General features: G+C 44.8%; 1 protein-coding gene across 3 annotated transcripts in view; it reads left to right on the top strand.

Annotated features, from left to right (window-relative positions):
- Garnl3 (GTPase activating Rap/RanGAP domain like 3) overlaps nt 1-20,913 on the top strand; it is a 149,238-nt gene that overhangs the window by 24,656 nt on the left and 103,669 nt on the right. For all 3 annotated transcript variants that reach the window (XM_052182226.1, XM_052182228.1, XM_052182225.1), the window contains exon 2: nt 1,203-1,373. In XM_052182226.1, coding sequence (XP_052038186.1) covers nt 1,203-1,373 — 171 coding nt within the window. The remainder of the gene's footprint in view (nt 1-1,202; nt 1,374-20,913) is intronic.

Genomic DNA, 20,913 nt, shown 5'->3' with positions numbered 1-20,913 from the left:
TTTTGGTCTTGCTTTGGTCTAGTATTTCTTCACTGTGCTTCCATTATGTTTTATAATGGTAATGTATATTCCATATCATGATAGGTTGGAAGTATGTTATATGCTTTTTTATTTTGATTTTATAGGGGATAACAGTTTAGAGGTTGCATGAATCTCAGAAGAGACTTTGAATTTTAGATTCCTAAACATTGTCAAGACTGGATAGACTATGGAGACTTTTTGAAGTTGGAATAAATGCATTTTGCATTATGCTATAACTGTAAGCCAATGGGGTCCAGGGAGTGGATATTTGAATGTTTGTTTGAATAGGTATGGCTCTAATAGACTCAGGTGTTTGAATGATTGGCCCATAGGGAGTGGCACTATTAGGAGATGTGGCCTTATTGTCGTAGGTGTGGCCTTGTTGGAGGAAATGTGTTACTGTGGAGGCAGGGTTTGAGATCCCCTATGCTCAAACTCTTCCCAGTGCGCAGTACAGTCTCCTGCTGCTGCCTTCAGATCAAGATGTAGAACTCTCAGCTCCTTCTCCATCCCCATGCCTGCCTGCACACTGCCTGCTTCCTGCCATGATGGTAATGGACTGAACCTCAGAAACTGTAAGCCATCCCCTAGTTAAATGGTTTCCTTATATGAGTTGTCATGCTCATGGTATCTCCTCACAGCAATAAAACCCTAACTAAACACAAAGTAGGAGGGGCCACATGGTGATTCTGTTCTTTCTGGAAAAAAAATCTGAGATTATTCAGGGTGTGTGTGTGTGTGTGTGTGTGTGTGTACATACCTCTGACCTTGCCTCTCCTAAGAAAAACAAGATATGAGGGCCCAGCCACCATCAGTGACCTCGTCTAATCCTAACCACTTTCCAAAGGTTCTGCCTTTGCATGATGTAGTCTCACAGTGGGGATTAAATTTCCCTGTACCAACCCTTCAAGGACACTCAGATCAGATACAACTCATAGGAAGATCCTTTTGACTTATCTTTATGGGTATGTGATCATAGTTAAGGGGTGTGTTGGGATTTGGATGATCTCAAGCAGTTCATCCACAAGTGGCTGAGAAACACCACAAACAGCTCATGATATAGCCTTGCTGGGCACCTGAGGGTTTACTGTACCTTGATGTCCTCCTGAACCAATAGGCCTTAAGCTGTGGTGGGGCTGCCCTCTTCTCAGTCTCAGCACTGTACCCTCTCCTTCTCTCAGCACAGCACCTCAGCCTCCAGGCCCACTGATGGATCCGCTGACTAAGGGGTCCTGTGGGAGTCAGCTGGCACAAACCCTCCTTTGGAAAGCGAAGTCATCTCTCTCTTTCGGCATCCAGCCCCTGCAGACTTGGCCAACAAAAGATCCGGAACTAGAGTCCCAGGTCAACCTGTAAGTAAGTAAAAGAGGAGTGTCTTGCTGTGGCCCTTGTTCGCCATCTCTTCACATGGGGTCTGGGTGGGGGACTTGGGAGAATGTTCTGCTTCTGAGATGTCTTCCTTACATATTTGGCAATATTCACTGGGCATCTCCTTTAGCCAAGCCTTATACCAGGCATGAGGAGGAGAGTGGTCTGTTCCTACCTTAGGGGACTTATACCTCATAAGCAGATAGTCACTCACATGTGTTGGTGCAAAGTTCTAACAGGCTAAGGAAAGTGCCGTGAAATGGATTGTCTTGATTCAGTAACTATTTAGGAAATGTTTCTGTGTGTCTGAAGCATCCTTGTGTGGAAGAACAGTTATCTTCTCTACCCATCCGTATCAGATTGTGAGTGGAAAGAAAATTTAGCTTCAACATAGAAGAAATATTAATGCTAACTGTAAAATACCTAATACACCAGAAGACTTTTAAGTGCTTTGGGGTTGCCCCATGTTTTCCTGTGTGCTCCTGTGACCAAGCCTTTGCCATGAGATGTGATACGTTTTAGATGAAGAATGAATGAAGGTGTTACGGGAAAGGGAAGCTTAGCTCTTTGTGGGAATCAGTGACATTGAGGTACAGTGATGTGACAGAGGAAATGCTTGGTCCATCCAACATGTGATTGTCAGGTTTGCTGCACCAGTGTGGCAGGGCAGTCAAGAGCAGGTGGAAGGGCATGGATGAGAATCATCCAAGAAGTCCAAAACAACTTAGGTCTGAGATCCACCCCTAGGGACTCTGTGGGCCTAGAGAGGATGAAAGGGGACATTTTCAGGTACCTGCTTCCAAGGAGCAGTACTCTCCTCTAGAGGAGTTAGCTATAGGAGAAACATCAGAAAATGTTAATGGGGAAGTGAGTGCTGGGGAATGGGGAAGGGTGAGCTCCGCAGAGTGGGAGGATCTGGATCAAGCAGGAGATAGGCACCAAGCTGACCTTGAACACTGGCTAACATCCAGGAAAGAGTGTTCCAGCATTGTCAACAGGTGATAAGTCAGCCATCGTCAGCCTGGCCTGTGCTTGACAGTCACCTATGGAGAATCTAGAGAAGTCTCCACTGTCTCTCCAAAGTTCTGGTGTCTAGAATTGGTCATAAGCTCCAGATGATTCTCTTCTGTGACCAACATTGAGACAATTGTAACCACCATGTGAAATAGGCAGAGATCAATCCTGAAGCACCTGTATTCCTAGCTGAGGAAGCTAAACCCACTGTTAGGCAGTAGGAGCCATTGATAGCTTTGAGAGTCTTCAGAGGAAATGTGGAAGACAATATACAGAGAGAACTTCCTGATTGCCTGTTCCTAGTGTTTCCAAAGGGAAACTGGGTTTGAGTCACCACTGCCATTCAAAGCCACTCCCATTCCACCCATAATTTGCCTCTTTGGCAATTGAAAATTCATTGTCACCTCGATTGAAGTGGAACTTTAAGTTGTACTTTAATACACAATTCACCCAGCGCCTCAGCTACCAACAGTGTCCAAAGAAATAGGGCTGAGCCTCCTTCCTCAATTGTTCTATAAGGGTAGGGAAATTGGCATGCAGGTCATAGGTAATCCAAGACTGTCCAGCAACAGAGCTCAGGTCAGTTAGCAAGCAGGGCCTGAGAGGTCTCCTTTGTAGACTACAAATTCCACAGTGTACCATGCAGTAGCATATGAAGGGATGGGTCAAGGCTGTTGGACAGTCAGAAAACTAAATGAAGTAGCCACATAAGATGGTGGCCTCAAGGAAGGGGTTGGGGTTGGGGTGGGAGGGCTGACTAATATGGGCTTATTGGGAGGTGAGATGTTGGCTACCACCTGGTGGACCACATGGCTAGTTCCCACACCCCTGGGAAAGATTGAGCTCAGAAGCTTTTTGGAGGAATGTTAAGATGGACCTGAATACGCATGGGTGGCAAGGAGGTGAGCCTCAGAGTTCTGACTCTGGCATCAGGGCCCTAAGATGTGACAACACAAAGCCTAAGATAGAGCCAAGCTGAGAGCATGAGGCAAGTGCTATCAAGCTGAAGAGGTTACTGTGCATATATAGACTTAGGGCCTACTTAGGAAAGACTTGGGGGAATGCAGAATGGACCTTGAAAAGCAGTGAGAACCCCCATTTTCTCTCTTCAGTAGATTTAAATAAGCAGAGGTGTATAGAGATGTTCTAGGAGGCAATGTCAGCCTGGGCAGGATAGTCCTGGAGTGTGTCTGAGGAATGATGTGTAATAGAAAGTCTGCAAAGTTAGAGTAGGGACTCATTGGGAGGTGGTGACTGAGTTTTAGGAACATAGCGAGACTCTGAGTGGGTCTTGAGGAGAGCAAGTGATTGTTTAAGGTGTGTGTGTGTGTGAGAGAGAGGGGGGGCGGAGAGAAAGAGAACTAGTCACATCCCAAGTGTGTTCAAAGTAGAAATTGGAAGACTGGTAAAAGATGGACTTGAGGGGGACTGTCAGCTAGTTAAAGTCATGGAAACTCAACTCAGATTAGCTTAAGCTAGAAAGGGGGTAGAGAGCTTCACAGAGCCAGGCTGGTGATAGCAGTGGGTCTGGCTTCTGGCATGATGGGATCCAGGGACTGCAGTGCTGTTGTCAGGATGTTGGATGTCCTTTCCTCTCCCACGCCTGCCTCCACCCCTCATCTCAGCTCTACGGTAGCCTTTACCCATGCATTCTCACCTGCCACCTGCCATGTGATCTCAGGCAGCCCAGATTATCTTTATAGCTTGGTGACTCAGGGGAGAATATTTCTCTCCAGTTAGAAGACTCTGGGGAAGGGCTCTAGTTATCCAGCCTGGGTCACAGGTTCTTCCTGGTCTCCCAGGGAGTGTCCCTCATCAAGGGTCAATGTGATAGCCTTGGAAAGCAGAGCAGCCTTGAAGAAGAAAAGGAGTGGCCAGGATGCAAGAAGACAGGATGCGACTAGGTCATGAAAGCCAGTGGTTGAAGAGAGGTAGTATGGCTCACCACAAACTTGACTAGGGAGGTTTTGTCAAAAACATAGATCATGGTATGTGTTTACTGAGAATTCCTAGAGGTAGGAACTGGGAATCTGGGTGAAGGTGACAAAGTATCAGAAGTCTTAGCAGTGAGAACTGGTTGACTATGTTGATCAGGAAACCATGACACATTCCTAAGAAGCAAGGCATGCTGGGAATGCAGGGGTGCAACTTTTGGGGGTTCTTCACTCTTCCAATCTATGACTAATCAGACCACAAGGTAAAATTTCTTCCCAGAGGTGTTATAGCTCAATCTATGGGGAGACAACAAAGGAAGCCATCAGAAGGATGGTCATTCTGGGTTGTGCTTCCTAAAAGGATCTGGGAAGTTGGATCTGGACCCCCTCCTGTTTCCAGCTCTTGTTTGTCGGGTAGTCTTTCCCACTGGGGAAACGGTGCACTTCCGAGAAGACTGTAATTCAGACTCAGTTCTCTCCCAGGACTCAGTGATAGTTTACCTTTGATCTCTTGTGGAAAATTACCATGTATTTGAAAGTTTGTCACCAATATATACTACTGAGCAATGTATTTTTTTAATGCAAGCATTAAAATAAAAAAGCTTTCAAACACATTGAAAGACCACACGTGTTCCTAATGAAAAGACACTTTATCTGAAAACACAGTGGGTGATAAACTTTTGGTTCACAATTAGGTACATTCTATTCCCCTTCTTTGGTATTTTTATGGGAAAGGGAAATATAGGAGATGGTCCTAAACTGAGTGACTAGACAAGAGTCTAGCAGTCCTGGAGCAGAGGCAGGAGAGAGTCCGACTTGTCATGTCTTATGTCTGGGGATGCTAGGGTGCCCCTTGAACATGTCACTCAGGAATTCTGGAGTGGAGGATTTATCACATTTAAATTCTTCCCACTACAGGAAGGGACTGAGATGCTCACAAGACCCCTTGAGTTCCCACTCTCTCTTGGATCTGCTGCTGCTGGTGGGACTTGTACTTTGCCTCCTGTTTCTGTTCGGGGGAAACCCACCTGAGTCTTCTGGAGGTTGTTATAGAGGCCTGTCTATCTGTCCCCTGCGGGAGCTTGACAGTCATGAGACAACAGCTCTCTTGGCCACCACCCGAGCAACCATCTGTCCCTCTACACGTGCATCTCTCCCCTAGGGTTGATCAGAGTCTGATCTTGAGGGGAAGCAGAAGGAGCCTGTTTGGCTGTAGAACTTGGCCTATTTTTTGCCCACAAAACACTAACAACAAGGAAATTTGCATTTTTCTATCTGCCTGACTCCCATCACTCTCTTCCTGACTGCAGTCATAAAGAAGAGAAAGGCCAGGGTAGTTTCAAGCCAGCTTTCTCCTGTGTCTTATTCAGTTGACTTATCTGACCCACTAATATTTGTGAGGTGACAGTTAGGAGGAAGCAAAGAGACCAGTTGAGGGGCTTGGTAACAGTTCAGGTCTGTGCTAAAGGAAATAAGAGACCCTTATATGGAAATAACAGAGGGAAGGTTAGACACTGGGAGGGACGACAGGGGTCCACAGGGGTGTGCTGATGCCTCATTCATAGTCCTAAAATACCAGAAGCCAAGTAATCAGAGGAGTGGCTGGATAATATAGGACACTCTGATTCAGTGGAGTACTGCACAGTCATAATAATGCTTACTGGATTAGGAAAGACACCAAGGCACACCAAGCCAAATTCTAGCAAGGTTTTGAAGAGGAGGGTGTGCACACTTAGGACTTGTTTTTCATGTGAGACACATCCTAGGACACTCTGGCTCCCACAGACAGCAAAATCCTTGCATGAGTGGACATAGTTTGCTTAGAACTTATGTATCTCCTCCCTGTTCATCATGTCATTCTGACACCACTCATGAAGCCTGTGTCAATGCTATGTAAATGTGTGCTGTATTGTTTAGAGAATGAGAAAGGGGTCTGTCCATGTTCAGTACTGATGAGACAGTTTGGTAGCCATCGCAGATATTTTCAACCCACATTTCAATCCATAGATGTGAACCTGTAAGTACAGAGGCTGGTTGTAGTGTGCTGCCATTTGTGTTAAGAGGAGGAAAGAGTGGGCTGGCAGATGGTTTAGTGGGAAAAGTCCTTGCCACACAGTATAGTTCAGAGGTAAGCATGGTGGCTTGCCTAGAACCCCGTGCTCATGAAGTGGAGACAGATGATTTCTGGAGCAAACTGGCTAAAATAGCTCTGGGTTCGACTCAGAGGCCTTGCCTCCTTGATATATAATATGGAGAGCAGTTGAAGAAGTTACCTGATGTCAGTGTCTGGTCTCCACAGGCATGCCCACACACGTGCTCACATGTGTGCACACATCTGCCCACATGTGAACTTGTACATGCACCACACATGCACGCACATGCAGAACAAGAAGTGGGAGGACAGGTGGAATTGCTCGGCAAGTAAAGCTTTTGATGTGCAAGCCTTGGTAGCACATGGATTCGATCCTCAGGACCACGCAAAAGTGGAAGGGGAAAACCAAGTCACAAAGTTCCACCTGGCTTCCACACGTTGCCTCCTCAAACATACCAAAATATACATCCATGATAAATTAGAAGGAAGTAGAAGAAGGTGGATTTGTACTTCTCTTTTTTGTGACTGTGGACATCAGTATGTCTGGCAGCAAGATGAGAAGCCGTCCATGTTGCTGTGGGCAGGGCAAGTGGGGCAGGAGAAGGGAAATTTTTCCGATTATCTGTGCGTGGCTGAGGTTTGAAGGAAGTACACTGCGTCTTTGAAGAACAATCCATATACACAGATGCTATCACATGGTTTTGAAAAGTTGATGGTGTGGAGGGCACTAGCTAGATATTAATAGGAAAGGAGAGACCTCAGATGGCAGGACAGAGGTGGCAGTGTGGCTCATGAGATCAGGACAGAGTCTGAGTTAGGGTGTGCTATTATTCAGGGGGACTGCTAAGGTATGTGTTGAATTGTGTCTAGCAGTTGAAGGTTTGCAGATGGAAAGATCTGAGCTAAGTTTTGCTGTGAGGAGTTATATTAGCACTGAGGTCATGTTTGTAGGCTCAGAGGTGATGAAGTGCCCAGGGAGGGAGGGAGGTGGCCTGAGTTGAAGGGGGGAGGGCAAATCACTGACACATGGAGTTAAAGATCCTGCTAACTGAAGCCCACAGAGGGGACTCACTCATTGCTGCTTTGTGTGACCTAAAAACAGGCAGGAAGGTGGCCTTGCTCTCTGTGAGGACAGCCTGGCCCCTTTCTGGATACCCAGAGCTCAGGACTGAGCTCTGCAGCCCCTGCAGGAGTAACCGCCAAAAGCTACGCTTTCTCCCTAAGGAGGTTATACTACTGCTAAGAATGGCACTCCTTTGACTATTCAAGTCTCGCCCTTTTCAGTTTTATACTCCATAAGGACCAGAAACCCACTTGGGGTGCTTGTCAGTACAGAACCAGAACATCATAAGCACACGGTGTGAATACTGATCACGCAGTAATGTGCCCTTTATGTCAGTCGCTGCCCAAAATTCACCTCCACAGCACTCACTTCTGTAAGTCCTGCTTTGACCTTAGGGAGTGGCTGGCTTTTCTTTGTTGTCTCTTAGAGTAATACATGTTCTTGGTTCTGATGCTTCTGTATTTCTATGTGATCAGTTTATCTGTTTACTCTGAAGAACGTCCTCTCTTCTCTCAATCACCCTGTGCTATGAGTTTCATAGTTTCATTTTTTTTCCAGAGAATCCCTGAGTCAGAGCAGCTTAGAGAGCAAATTTTATGGGAAGCTTTTTAGGCTCATAATGTGATCTGTAAAAGCCCTAAGAACTGCTTCCCCACAGAGTGGCCTGGGTGTACCTAGAGGGAAACAGTGTAGATCAGCACGGAGTAGATCTAATCCAGTCTACACACTCAAAATACACCGAAACCATTTGAAAGGTAGTCCAGGACCACCTCTCTCCTCCATTACTCAAGGCAAGATTCACGTCAGTTCAACAAACTATGTTTTGTTTGAGACAACATTTTTGACATTGGTACTGACTACAAAGGGATCACAATATACCACTTTGGCATAAGGAATATTCTGAACTGAAAGTAACTAAGAAAAACCAAACAAAGGAAGCTCTCTCCCTGCTTCTACTGAAAGCAGGGCCTTCCTCCCCTACCCAGCCCCTCCCCTCTCCTGAACCAAGAGGACTGCTGTTTTCAAATGGAGAATGAAGGCATCCAATGAGTCTGCATAACCAAGCCTCCCCCAAGAGCCCTGCCCACTGTCCGTTTTCTACATGCTCACCCATCCTCCGTCCTCTGCTGTGGAAATTTCAAACCTCTCTTGTTTTGTCTCCTCACCACACTATGTTAAAAGTGACAATAGGTCCCCAGATCTAATTGTTTTCTTTGGTCTTTTCTTCTTTTCCTTTCTTGCAAGCCTCCATTTGTATAAAATTAAAAGTGGCTGTGTTTGCCTCTTCTAATCCCTTTACTCTGTGGCCAGTTCAGTTTGCAGGCATCAGGTAGAGAACATAAGGAGTGAGGAAGGAAATTTTCCTCCCTGACATCTAGGTACGTTCCCAAAGTGACCATCTGTATATAAATTTTAGCTTTCTCCTACATTTTCCACAAACCATGACACCATTATAAAGTCCTTTCTTAAGCCTCTTCTCATTAAATTCAACAGAAAGTACTGTGATCGGCACTTGTTGAATTAGTTCATTGATCAAATCCTGTTGTCATTACTGATGCCCGTGAAGCAACTGTGGCTGTTTCTTGCCAAAGATTATGGCGTTAGTTACTTGTGGACTAGACAGAAATAAGTAATTATCAGGCAACATTTATGAGTATATAACTTCTCTAAATGTATAGATATTAGTTAATCTAAGTCTTATTTCCTAGTTCTGTTTTGTTTGCATGACTTTACATTTTTCATTAAGCTATAATTTATATGTGTGAAACCCAAGATCACCCTCCCCGCCTCACCCCCTGCCCCAAGTCAGGGTTTCTCTGTGTAGCCCTGGCTGTCCTAGAACTTGCTCTGTAGACCAGGCTGGCCCTCAAACTCAGAGATCCATCTACTTTTGCCTCCTGAGTGCTGGGACTAAAGGTATGTGCTACCACTGCCCCAGAAAAAAAAAAAGCAAGATTATAAAGCAGATCAGTTGGGTTCATTTTGATAGTGGCAGGTTATTGAGTTTCTAGTGTTGTATCAGTCTCAGGTGCACAACTTCTTAGGAAAGCCACCAGTCCCAACACCAACTTTGTTTGGTGACATTTGGCCATTGTGATAGCTCATACCGCTTTCTCTTTGTTCATTTACACTACTGGTCTGGTATTAACATCTGAAATATTTTGTTTTGATTAACCTGAGGCACTTATAATATTTTTATGTCTCATCCAAAAACAGATTTCATGTCTACACTGTGTAACTCACTCACTTCAGCAATCTGTGGAGTCATGAGCACAGGGTGGGCTCTCTGTGGACTTAGAGAGCCCCCTGAAATGGTCTGTGGGTCTGTCCTGTCCCATCCTTAGTCATTTCTTCAGTGTGGTTGATCTGTCCCCAGTGTTACTTCCAACTTCCAAGGCAGGAGAAACCTCAAGGACATGGTAGCTCTCAGGTATGAGAAAGGCCACCATAGAAGTGATCTTAATTTGATTTGTGGGACCCCAAAGGACTGGCTACCCTGCATGCACACATTCATTCATTGACCCACCCAACCATTATTAAAACAAACAAAACAAAACCCTACAAAGGGACAACCCTGCCAGGTTTATGTCGAATGCTAAGGATTCAGCCTTTAACAGAAGCAACAGAAGATAAATTTCTGGTGGAGAGACAGATGCTAATCAATCTCTCTTTGTAATTTCTAGCCTAGGGAAAGGGGGTATGAAGGCAAAGCTTGGAGAGGACACTCTAGGTCCTAAGGCAAGAAGAAACTCAGCAAGTTGAAGAAAGGGAGGAAAGCTGTATGGCTGGAGGGCTGAAGAGAGAGCGGAGCAGAGCCAGACTAGACAGGTGGCCGGGGGCGTCAGTGATGGCGAGGAAGTTTAGGAAAAATGAAAGGGTGTAGATTTAGGACCAGCTGGCGGAAATTAAGCCGCAATGCATTTCAACTTGATATAGAGAAAACCTGTTTAACAGGAAGAATGGAGACCCTGGGGCAGAGTGTGGATAAGGAGAGCCTTTTGAAGTAGCCGGTAAGGGACCCTCAGTCACAGATACTGGGTTGGACGCCAGATGATGCCTAAGTCTCTGGACCTGAGAGGCTCCAGAATTCTCCCCCTGCCCCCTACATACACCCAAGGAAAGGAGACAGAGGGGTGGTTTGTGGGGCTTTATAGAGGAGTGCCTTGTGCTGGCAACCAGTGGGGGAAAAGGGAGCCTGGCAGTGTTACGCGGGCTGTAATAGCATCGTGGATGGAATATATTTTTGTTAAAGTTGCAGGTGCGTAGATGCCACTCTCAAAGCTGCATATCAAGGAGTTGGCAGTGCAAACTGGGCATTTCTATATTTAGGCAGAAATACTCTTAGAGCAAACTTTAAAACTTTTGCAGAGAAAGAGTGAGACCGCATATTGTGGTGGTGCATTTTATATGTCAGAAAAATTAAGACCATAATGGAAGAGATTTAAAATAGCTAGGCTCACTTTTGAGAATTTTTTTCAACCTGATTAATGAAGATACCAAGCACAAATGGAATGATCTTATTTGGCTTACATGTCTAGGTCGTGGTCTGTCAGTGAGGAACGTCAGGGAAGGAACCTGGAGGCAGGAACCAAAACAGAGGCCATGTTGTGCTGCTCACTGAATGCTCAGCTATCTTGCTCATACAGCCCAGGCCCTGGCGACTGTGTTACCCATGGCAGGCTAGCCCTTCCCACATCAGTTATCAATGAAGACAGCCCCTTACAGGCATGGCCACAGGCCAGTCTCACTGAGGCAATTTTTAGTTGAGGTTTCCCCTTCCCAGGTGACTTGGAATTGTGTCAAGTTGACAATGAAAACTAACCAGGACAGAGGTATTTCCTCAAAGATTCAGGTGGTTAAGAGAGGTGGTTCGCAACATAGATGTTGGTTGATCATAGTTTTTATATTAACACTTGGTCATAGGTGCCAGAGTGGAACAATGTTTCTTCTAAACATATTATACTCTGAGCCAAAAAGCCCTCTGGTCTTGACATCATGTAAGTCAACATTGTCTTTGTCATTGAGCTGAGGAGTGTGTGTTGGACTGGATGTGCTAGTGGCAGGCACTTGGGAAGCATCCTTGGAAGTTCTATGGACTGTAGACTCTGAGCTTGTGTGTGTGGTGGAGTGTGTGTGTGGTATGTGGGGATATGTGTGGTGTGTGTGTGTGTGGTGTATATGGTGTGTGTAGTGTGTATGTGTGTGTGTGTGTGTGTGTGTGAGAGAGAGAGAGAGAGAGAGAGAGAGAGAGAGAGAGAGATCAATCCTCCCTCCATGGGTGTCTTTGAGGCTAGAAGAAAGTGTCAGATTCCCTGGAACTGGAGTTAGAGGTGGTCATGAGCCGCTTATGTGGGTACTAGGAACTTGGGTCCTCTGGAAGAACAGCAAACATTCTTAGCCAATAAGCTATGTCTCCAGCCCTACAGGGTTTTTGTTTCGTCTTTTTAAACTTCTTTTTCTTTGAAGTAGGGTTTTACTAGGTGCCTGCACTGGCCTTGAATTGCTGCACCCCAGCACGCCAGGAAGCTACAGCTATGGGTGTGTCCCACTGCCCAATAGTTTTAATTAAACTGTTTTGTCGTATAATCAGATTTGTACTCAGTTGTGAGAACTAACACAGAATGCTGTTGGAGACATCGTGCATGACTATAGAACACAGCATCACATAGCATCTCAGGCAGGAAGCAGAGATGGGACCCACTGGTCTTATGTCGCCCCAGTTCCACATGCATTCTTTTTTTTTTTTTTTTTTTATTTATTTGATATAATTTATTTACATTTCAAATGATTTCCCCTTTTCTAGCCCCCCCCCACTCCCCGAAAGTCCCGTAAGCCCCCTTCTCTTCCCCTGTCCTCCCTCCCACCCCTTCCCAGTTCCCCGTTCTGGTTTTGCCAAATACTGTTTCACTGAGTCTTTCCAGAACCAGGGACCACTCCTGCTTTCTTCTTGTATCTCATTTGATGTGTGGATTATGTTTTGGGTATTCCAGTTTTCTAGGTTAATAACCACTTATTAGTGAGTGCATACCATGATTCACCTTTTGAGTCTGGGTTACCTCACTTAGTATGATGTTCTCTAGCTCCATCCATTTGCCTAAGAATTTCATGAATTCATTGTTTCTAATGGCTGAATAGTACTCCATTGTGTAGATATACCACATTTTTTGTATCCACTCTTCTGTTGAGGGATACCTGGGTTCTTTCCAGCATCTGGCAATTATAAATAGGGCTGCTATGAACATAGTAGAGCATGTATCCTTATTACATGGTGGGGAATCCTCTGGGTATATGCCCAGGAGTGGTATAGCAGGATCTTCTGGAAGTGAGGTGCCCAGTTTTCGGAGGAACCGCCAGACTGCTTTCCAGAGTGGTTGTACCAATTTGCAACCCCACCAGCAGTGGAGGAGTGTTCCTCTTTCTCCGCACCCTCTCCAACACCTGCTGTCTCCTGAATTTTTAATCTTAGCCATTCTGACTGGTGTAAGATGAAATCTTAGGGTTGTTTTGATTTGCATTTCCCTAATGACTAATGAAGTGGAGCATTTTTTAAGATGCTTCTCCGCCATCCGAAGTTCTTCAGGTGAGAATTCTTTGTTTAACTCTGTACCCCATTTTTTAATAGGGTTGTTCGGTTTTCTGGAGTCTAACTTCTTGAGTTCTTTATATATATTGGATATTAGCCCTCTATCTGATGTAGGATTGGTGAAGATCTTTTCCCAATTTGTTGGTTGCCGATCTGTCCTCTTGATGGTGTCCTTTGCCTTACAGAAACTCTGTAACCTTATGAGGTCCCATTTGTCAATTCTTGCTCTTAGAGCATACGCTATTGGTGTTCTGTTCAGAAACTTTCTCCCTGTACCGATGTCCTCAAGGGTCTTCCCCAGTTTCTTTTCTATTAGCTTCAGAGTGTCTGGCTTTATGTGGAGGTCCTTGATCCATTTGGATTTGAGCTTAGTACAAGGAGACAAGGATGGATCAATTCGCATTCTTCTGCATGCTGACCTCCAGTTGAACCAGCACCATTTGTTGAAAAGGCTATCTTTTTTCCATTGGATGTTTTCAGCCTCTTTGTCGAGGATCAAGTGGCCATAGGTGTGTGGGTTCATTTCTGGATCTTCAATCCTGTTCCATTGATCCTCCTGCCTGTCACTGTACCAATACCATGCAGTTTTTAACACTATTGCTCTGTAGTATTGCTTGAGGTCAGGGATACTGATTCCCCCAGATTTTCTTTTGTTGCTGAGAATAGTTTTAGCTATCCTGGGTTTTTTGTTGTTCCAGATGAATTTGATAATTGCTCTTTCTAACTCTGTGAAGAATTGAGTTGGGATTTTGATGGGTATTGCATTGAATCTGTATAGTGCTTTAGGCAAAATGGCCATTTTAACTATATTGATTCTACCGATCCATGAGCATGGGAGGTTTTCCCATTTTTTGAGGTCTTCTTCCATTTCCTTCTTCAGAGTCTTGAAGTTCTTGCCATACAGATCTTTCGCATGTTTGGTAAGAGTCACCCCAAGATACTTTATACTGTTTGTGGCTATTGTGAAGGGGGTCATTTCCCTAATTTCTTTCTCAGCCTGCTTATCCTTTGAGTATAGGAAGGCCACTGATTTGCTTGAGTTGATTTTGTAACCTGCCACTTTGCTGAAGTTGTTTATCAGCTGTAGGAGCTCTCTAGTGGAGTTCTTTGGGTCACTTAGGTAGACGATCATGTCGTCTGCAAATAATGATAGTTTGACTTCCTCCTTTCCAATTTGTATCCCTTTGACCTCCTTATGTTGTCGAATTGCCCGAGCTAGTACCTCAAGTACAATATTGAAAAGATAAGGAGAAAGGGGGCAGCCTTGTCTGGTCCCTGATTTCAGTGGGATTGCTTCAAGTTTCTCTCCGTTTAGTTTGATGCTGGCTACCGGTTTGCTGTATATTGCTTTTACTATGTTTAGGTATGGGCCTTGAATTCCTGTTCTCTCCAAGACTTTAAGCATGAAAGGATGCTGAATTTTGTCAAATGCTTTTTCAGCATCCAATGAAATGACCATGTGGTTTTGTTCTTTGAGTTTGTTTATGTAGTGGATTGTATTGATGGATTTCCGTATATTGAACCAACCCTGCATTCCCGGGATAAAGCCTACTTGATCATGGTGGATGATCGTTTTGATGTGTTCTTGGATTCGGTTGGCAAGAATTTTGTTGAGTATTTTTGCATCGATGTTCATAAGGGAAATTGGTCTGAAGTTCTCTTTCTTTGTTGGATCTTTGTGTGGCTTTGGTATCAGCGTAATTGTGGCTTCGTAGAAGGAATTGGGTAGTGTTCCTTCTGTTTCTATTTTGTGGAATAGTTTGAAGAGTATTGGTGTTAACTCTTCTTTGAAGGTCTGGTAGAATTCTGCACTGAAACCATCTGGTCCTGTGCTTTTTTTGGTTGGAAGACTTTCTATGACTCCTTCTATTTCTTTAGGCTTTATGGGACTGTTTAGATGGTCTAGTTGGTCCTGATTTAATTTTGGTATTTGGTATCTGTCAAGGAAATTGTCCATTTCCTCCAGATTCTCCAGTTGTGTTGAGTACAGGCTCTTGTAGTAGGATCTGATGATTTTTTGGATTTCCTCAGTTTCCGTTGTTATGTCTCCCTTTTCATTTCTAAGTTTGTTAATTTGGATACTTTCTCTGTGCCCTTTGGTCAGTCTGGCTAAGGGTTTATCTATCTTGTTGATTTTCTCAAAGAACCAGCTCCTAGTTTTGTTGATTTTTTGTATGGTTCTCTTTGTTTCTACTTGATTGATTTCAGCCCTGAGTTTGATGATTTCCTGCCTTCTACTCCTCCTGGGTGAAATAGCTTCTTTTTGTTCTAGGGCTTTCAGGTGTGTCATTAAGTTGGTAATGTATGCTCTCCCCATTTTCTTTTTGGAGGCACTCAGGGCTATGAGTTTTCCTCTTAGCACTGCTTTCATTGTGTCCCATAGATTTGGGTATGTTGTGTTTTCATTTTCATTGTGTTCTAAAAAGTCTTTAATTTCTTTCTTTATTTCTTCCTTGACCAAAGTGTCATTGAGTAGAGTATTGTTCAATCTCCACGTGTTTGTGGGTTTTCTGTTGTTTCTGTTGCTATTGAAGACCACTTTTATTCCATAGTGATCAGATAGGAGGCATGGGATTAGTTCTATCTTTTTATATTTGTTGAGGTCTGTCTTGTGACCAATTATATGGTCGATTTTGGAGAAGGTACCATGAGGTGCTGAAAAAAAGGTATATTCTTTTGTTTTAGGATAGAATGTTCTATATATATCAGTTAAATCTAATTGGTCCAAAGCTTCAATTAGTTTCATTGTGTCCTTGTTTAGTTTCTGTTTTCCTGATCGGTCCATTGAGGAAAGTGCAGTGTTGAAGTCACCCACAATTATTGTGTTAGGTGCAATGTGTGCTTTGAGTTTTAATAAAGTTTCTTTTATGAAAGAGGGTGCCCTTGCATTTGGAGCATAGATGTTCAGGATTGAGAGTTCTTCTTGTTGTATTTTTCCTTTGACCAGCAAGAAGTGTCCCTCAGAGTCTCTTTTGATGACTTTGGGTTGAAAGTCAATTTTATCTGATATTAAAATGGCTACTCCAGCTTGTTTCCTGAGACCATTTGCTTGTAAAATTGTCTTCCAGCCTTTTACTCTAAGGTAGTGTTTGTCTTTGACCCTGAGGTGTGTTTCCTGTAAGCAGCAAAATGTAGGGTCCTGTTTACGTATCCAGTCAGTTAGTCTGTGTCTTTTTATTGGGGCATTGAGTCCATTGATGTTAAGAGATATTAAGGAATAGTGATTGTTACTTCCTATCATTTTTGACGTTATTTTTTAAATTTGATTGCTTAACTTATTTGGGTTTGATGAAAGGTTACTATCTTGCTTTTTTCAGGGTGGAGTTTCCCTCCTTGTATTGGTGTTGTCCTCCTATTATCCTTTTTAGGGCTGGGTTTGTGGATAGATATTGGGTGAACTTGGTTTTGTCGTGAAATATCTTAGTTTCTCCATCTATGGTGATTGAGAGTTTTGCTGGATATAGTAGTTTTGGTTGGCATTTGTGTTCTCTTAGAGTCTGCATGAGATCTGCCCAGGACCTTCTAGCCTTCATAGTCTCAGGTGAAAAGTCTGCTGTGATTCTGATAGGTCTTCCTTTATATGTTACTTGGCCTTTTTCTCTTACTGCCTTTAGTATTCTTTCTTTGTTTAGAACATTTGGTGTTTTGATTATTATGTGACGGGAAGTATTTCTGTTCTGGTCCAGTCTGTTTGGAGTTCTGTAGGCTTCTTGTATATTCATGGGCATCTCTCTCTTTAGGTTAGGGAAGTTTTCTTCCATAATTTTATTGAAGATATTTGCTGGCCCTTTAAGTTGTAAATCTTCACTCTCATCTATGCCTATAATCCTTAGGTTTGGTCTTCTCATTGTGTCCTGGATTTCCTGGATATTTTGGGTTACAAGCTTTTTGCACTTTGCATTTTCTTTAACTGTTGAGTCCATGGTTTCTATGGAATCTTCAGCATCTGAGATTCTTTCTTCTATCTCTTGTATTCTGTTGTTGATATTTGCATCTCTGTCCCCTGATTTCTTCCCAAGGCTTTCTATCTCCAAAGTTGTCTCCCTTTGAGTTTTCTTAGTTGTTTCTACTTCTGATTTTAGATCCTGGATGGTTTTGCTTAGCTCCTTCCCTTGCATGTTTGTGTTTTCCTGTAATTCTTTAAGAGATTTTTGTGTTTCCTCTTTCATGAGCTCAGCCTGTTGACCAAAGTTCTCCTGTATTTCTTTAAGAGATTTTTGTGTTTCGTCTTTCATGACCTCAGCCTGTTGAGCAAAGTTCTCCTGTATTTCTTTAAGTGTTTTTTGCATTTCCTCCTTGTTGGCTTTTGTATTCTCCTGGATTTCTTTCAATGATTTTTGTGTTTCCCTTGCAAGGGCTTCTAACTTTTGATCCATTTTCTCCTGAATGTCCTTCATGTGTTCCTGTACCAGCATCATGACCAGTGATTTTAAATCCAAATCTTGTTTTACTGGTGTGATGGGGTATCCAGGACTTGCTGGTAGAGGAGAATTTGGTTCAGATGTTGCCATATTGCCTTGATTTCTGTTAGTGACGTTTCTGCGTTTGCCTTTTGCCATCTAGCTCTCACTGGTGTTACTTGGTCTTGTCAGTGCTGGACTCACCAGTGCAAGCTGCCCCTTCCCCGTTGGCCTCTGGTGCACAGCTTACACTCTGCACTGCCTGTAGACAGGGTGCTGTTGTCCAGGCTGTTCAGATCCCGAAGCAGGCACCTGAAGGCTCCCGCTGGGGCCCCGCAGGATTTATTGGAGCACACCGACTTCTCCCAGCTGGCCGCCCGGAAGCCCCCACTAGCCTCTTGAGGGACCTGGAGATGTGGCGGCCACCCAGGCTGATCTGAAGCGGAGAGAGTTGAGCTGGGGGCTTCTGCCTGAGGCCTTGCCCCAGATTGTGTCTGTGGACCAGGTGGAACCCGTGTGCACCCCCAGGGAGCTCCGAAGGTGAATGTTGCTGTGACCTCCCCTGTGCTCCGCTCACTCCGCTGGGCAGCCGATTTCCCCAACCGGGCTGGCGCACACTAGGTTAGCCTTGTCGCCTGGGCCCTGAGTCCAGGCAAACGCCTGGGAGGCCAAGGTCCGAGCAAAGTTCCCCTAGGGCTATGTCTGTTATTTGGGTCCGCCAGGTGACCCGGATGGCGGGCGTGCGCGTCCGCGCTCCGCGAAAGCACCGGGAGAGTCTGTTGTGCTAATAACCTCCTGGGCTGGTTGACACACAGATGGCCCACCAAGCCGCCCAGTTCTTGGGGTCAGTCCTGTGCCTTTTGGGGCCTAGACCCCCGTTTTGTTAGCCTCAGGCTACGCTTGTTAGCAGTCTCTGCCCTCCCGAGCACTCTGGCTCCTGTAGGCAAAATGGCGGCGCGTGCACCGGCCGGGGCAAAAAAAAAAAAAAACTCCTGGCTGGGTTGGCGCCCCGATGGCCACTCGAACAGCCCAGGGCCTGGGTGCAGGCCAAAGCCCGTCTGGCTCAGACCCCTGCGGTGTTGGGCCTAGGATTATGTTTGTGTACCTCAGTCTGACCGATCTCTGGAGCCCGGGATCAAGATGGCGGTGAGTCTCTCCTGACTGGCGGGCAGCCGAGTTCTGAAGTGGCTTCCGTGCAGCGAAAGGCTCCGCAGAACCGCAGTTGCTTGCCGCCCGGCTGGTCAGCGAAGGTCAGTGGTCGTGGGCGCAGGGCCTAACTGGACCCTGTGTCGCCTTGGTTCCACTGCTGATGGCCCTTCAGCTGGAGCAGCCACTGCTACCGCCGCAAGCTCTTTTCAATTCCACATGCATTCTTGATCTCAGGAGAATCTAGAGTTCAGTGTTATCCTTAGCTACATAGTGAGTTCAAGACAAGCCTTACACATGAGGCGTATAACAAACAAAGAAAAATGCTATATAAGTAGAATTGTATTGAGTGAAACCTTTGGGGATGGCTAACTCCACTCACCACAGCTCCCTAAAGAGTCACCCACATTGTTGTGCATAGTGGCTTTAGTCCATTTAGTTGGTAAGCAGTATTCCAAGGTATGGGTGGATATATTGCAGTTTGTTTTATTGCCCCTAGGAAGACATCTGGATTGTTTCTAGTTTGAAGCTATTATTAATAAACATAAACTGAATTTGTTTCATACAATTTTTTTGTGGGTGTAATATTTTTGTTCTTCTGGACTAAATGCCCCACAGTGTAATTGCAGGATCATATGGTAACTGCATATCTCAGTCAGAAATGGCCTCTCTACAATGAGTGAGTGTGGAAGCTTCTTCACACCTTCTGCAGTATTTGTGGTGGTCGTTGCTTTCCACTCCAGAGCAGCAGTCTTAAACTGGTAGAGATTGTTAGCGAGGAGAACTGTGCAGTGATTTATCATAGGACGGGGGGAAAAAAACAGGTCTAGCAGGCTGGAGAGATGGCTCAGCAGTTAAGAGCACAGTCTGCTCTTCTAGAGGACCAGAGTTCAATTCCTAGCACCCACATGGCAACTCACAATTATCTATAACCTCAGTGCAGAGGGCCCAATGCCCTCTTCTAGCCTCTTAGGGAATGCACACTTGTAATGCACATACGTGTGTGTGTGTGTGTGTGTGTGTGTGTGTGTGTGTAAAAACACCCATGTGCATTAAAAATAAAAATTAAAAATAAAATAATCAAAGGGCCCTGATTTGGGGAATGCATTCACACCAGAACCTTCCTCCTTGCTTCCTACTTTCTGATCTCCAGACCTTCACTAGAAGTCTTATATGTCACCATCAGAAATTAATGTACAATCACATCTCTGCTTTTCTGTGTCTCTTGATATATTTCAGAAAGCAAGACAACTGGTCTCTTGTATACCATGCTATTTTGGTACCTGTTGTTAGGAAACCCTGGATTCCTTCCAAACCTCAGTCTGGAGTCTGGCACCATTAAAAAGTTTCTTTGGCCTTCAGTGGGGATCCTTTCTGCCTGTGTCCTGTGTGCTTGTCAGGGACCTGAGGCCTGTGTGGGGCTCTTGACATTGAACCCTCCTACTGGTGAACTGCAGAAAACTGCTTGGTGTTTCTCACAAAATCTCTTCACTGACCAGAGAATTTATGGATGCTGATGGTTTTGACCATTAACTGGGTCTGAGCCCCATGGGAGCCTGGCTGCATGGGTCTGGCCAGTTGTAAGGGTTGGTACTGATCGCAGGGCCAGCAGGGGTCTTCCCCTTTGGAACCACCTGTCTCCCTCATCTTCTTACTCAGTCTTCACAGCTCTTGACTCTGCAGAGGACCTGATCCTGCTTTCCAGGAATCTGACTTACATAATAGCAGCTGCTCTAGCCTGTGTGTGGAGCGGAAGGCTTCACTTCCATCCTAGGCCATATGTAGAAACTTAGCATGGAGGTCCCCCACACTGTTCAAGCTTTCAAAGTGTGATCCAGCATCCTTACACATCAATTTTCTGAAACAGAAGGGTTTCTATTTAGAGCCTGGACAGCATGGCACATAGGGAGTTGGAAGCTTCCTGGTTTCTGTCTGCACCTGCCTAGTTCTGGTGGCCCTTTCTAACCAGGCCTCACTTGTCTGTTCTCCTGTCATTTCAACAGTAGGTCTCGAGTGTTTTCTAACTGAAGTCACCCTGCTAGGCCAACACTCTTAAGGAGGAGATGGGTGCCAACATTGGTACGTTCCCCTTAGCCTGGTCCCAGGAAGCCTACTGCTTGGACCAGGCTCTCTCTTACTGATACATGAGGGAGGAAGGAGTTTATTTAAAAGTCTTTTAAAGGTTAATTATTTATGCCAAGTTCTTCTTCTTGGATCTCTCTAAAAGCCTGAGAGAAAATAAGATTAATAATTGAGGCAATAATGATAGCAAACACTCAGATGAGCCTCAT

Source organism: Apodemus sylvaticus, chromosome 5 (genome assembly GCF_947179515.1).
Source record: "Apodemus sylvaticus chromosome 5, mApoSyl1.1, whole genome shotgun sequence".
NCBI classification, from domain to species: domain Eukaryota; kingdom Metazoa; phylum Chordata; class Mammalia; order Rodentia; family Muridae; genus Apodemus; species Apodemus sylvaticus.
The sequence above is the reverse complement of the archived record's forward strand: the minus strand, read 5'-3'. Positions and strand labels throughout refer to the sequence as shown.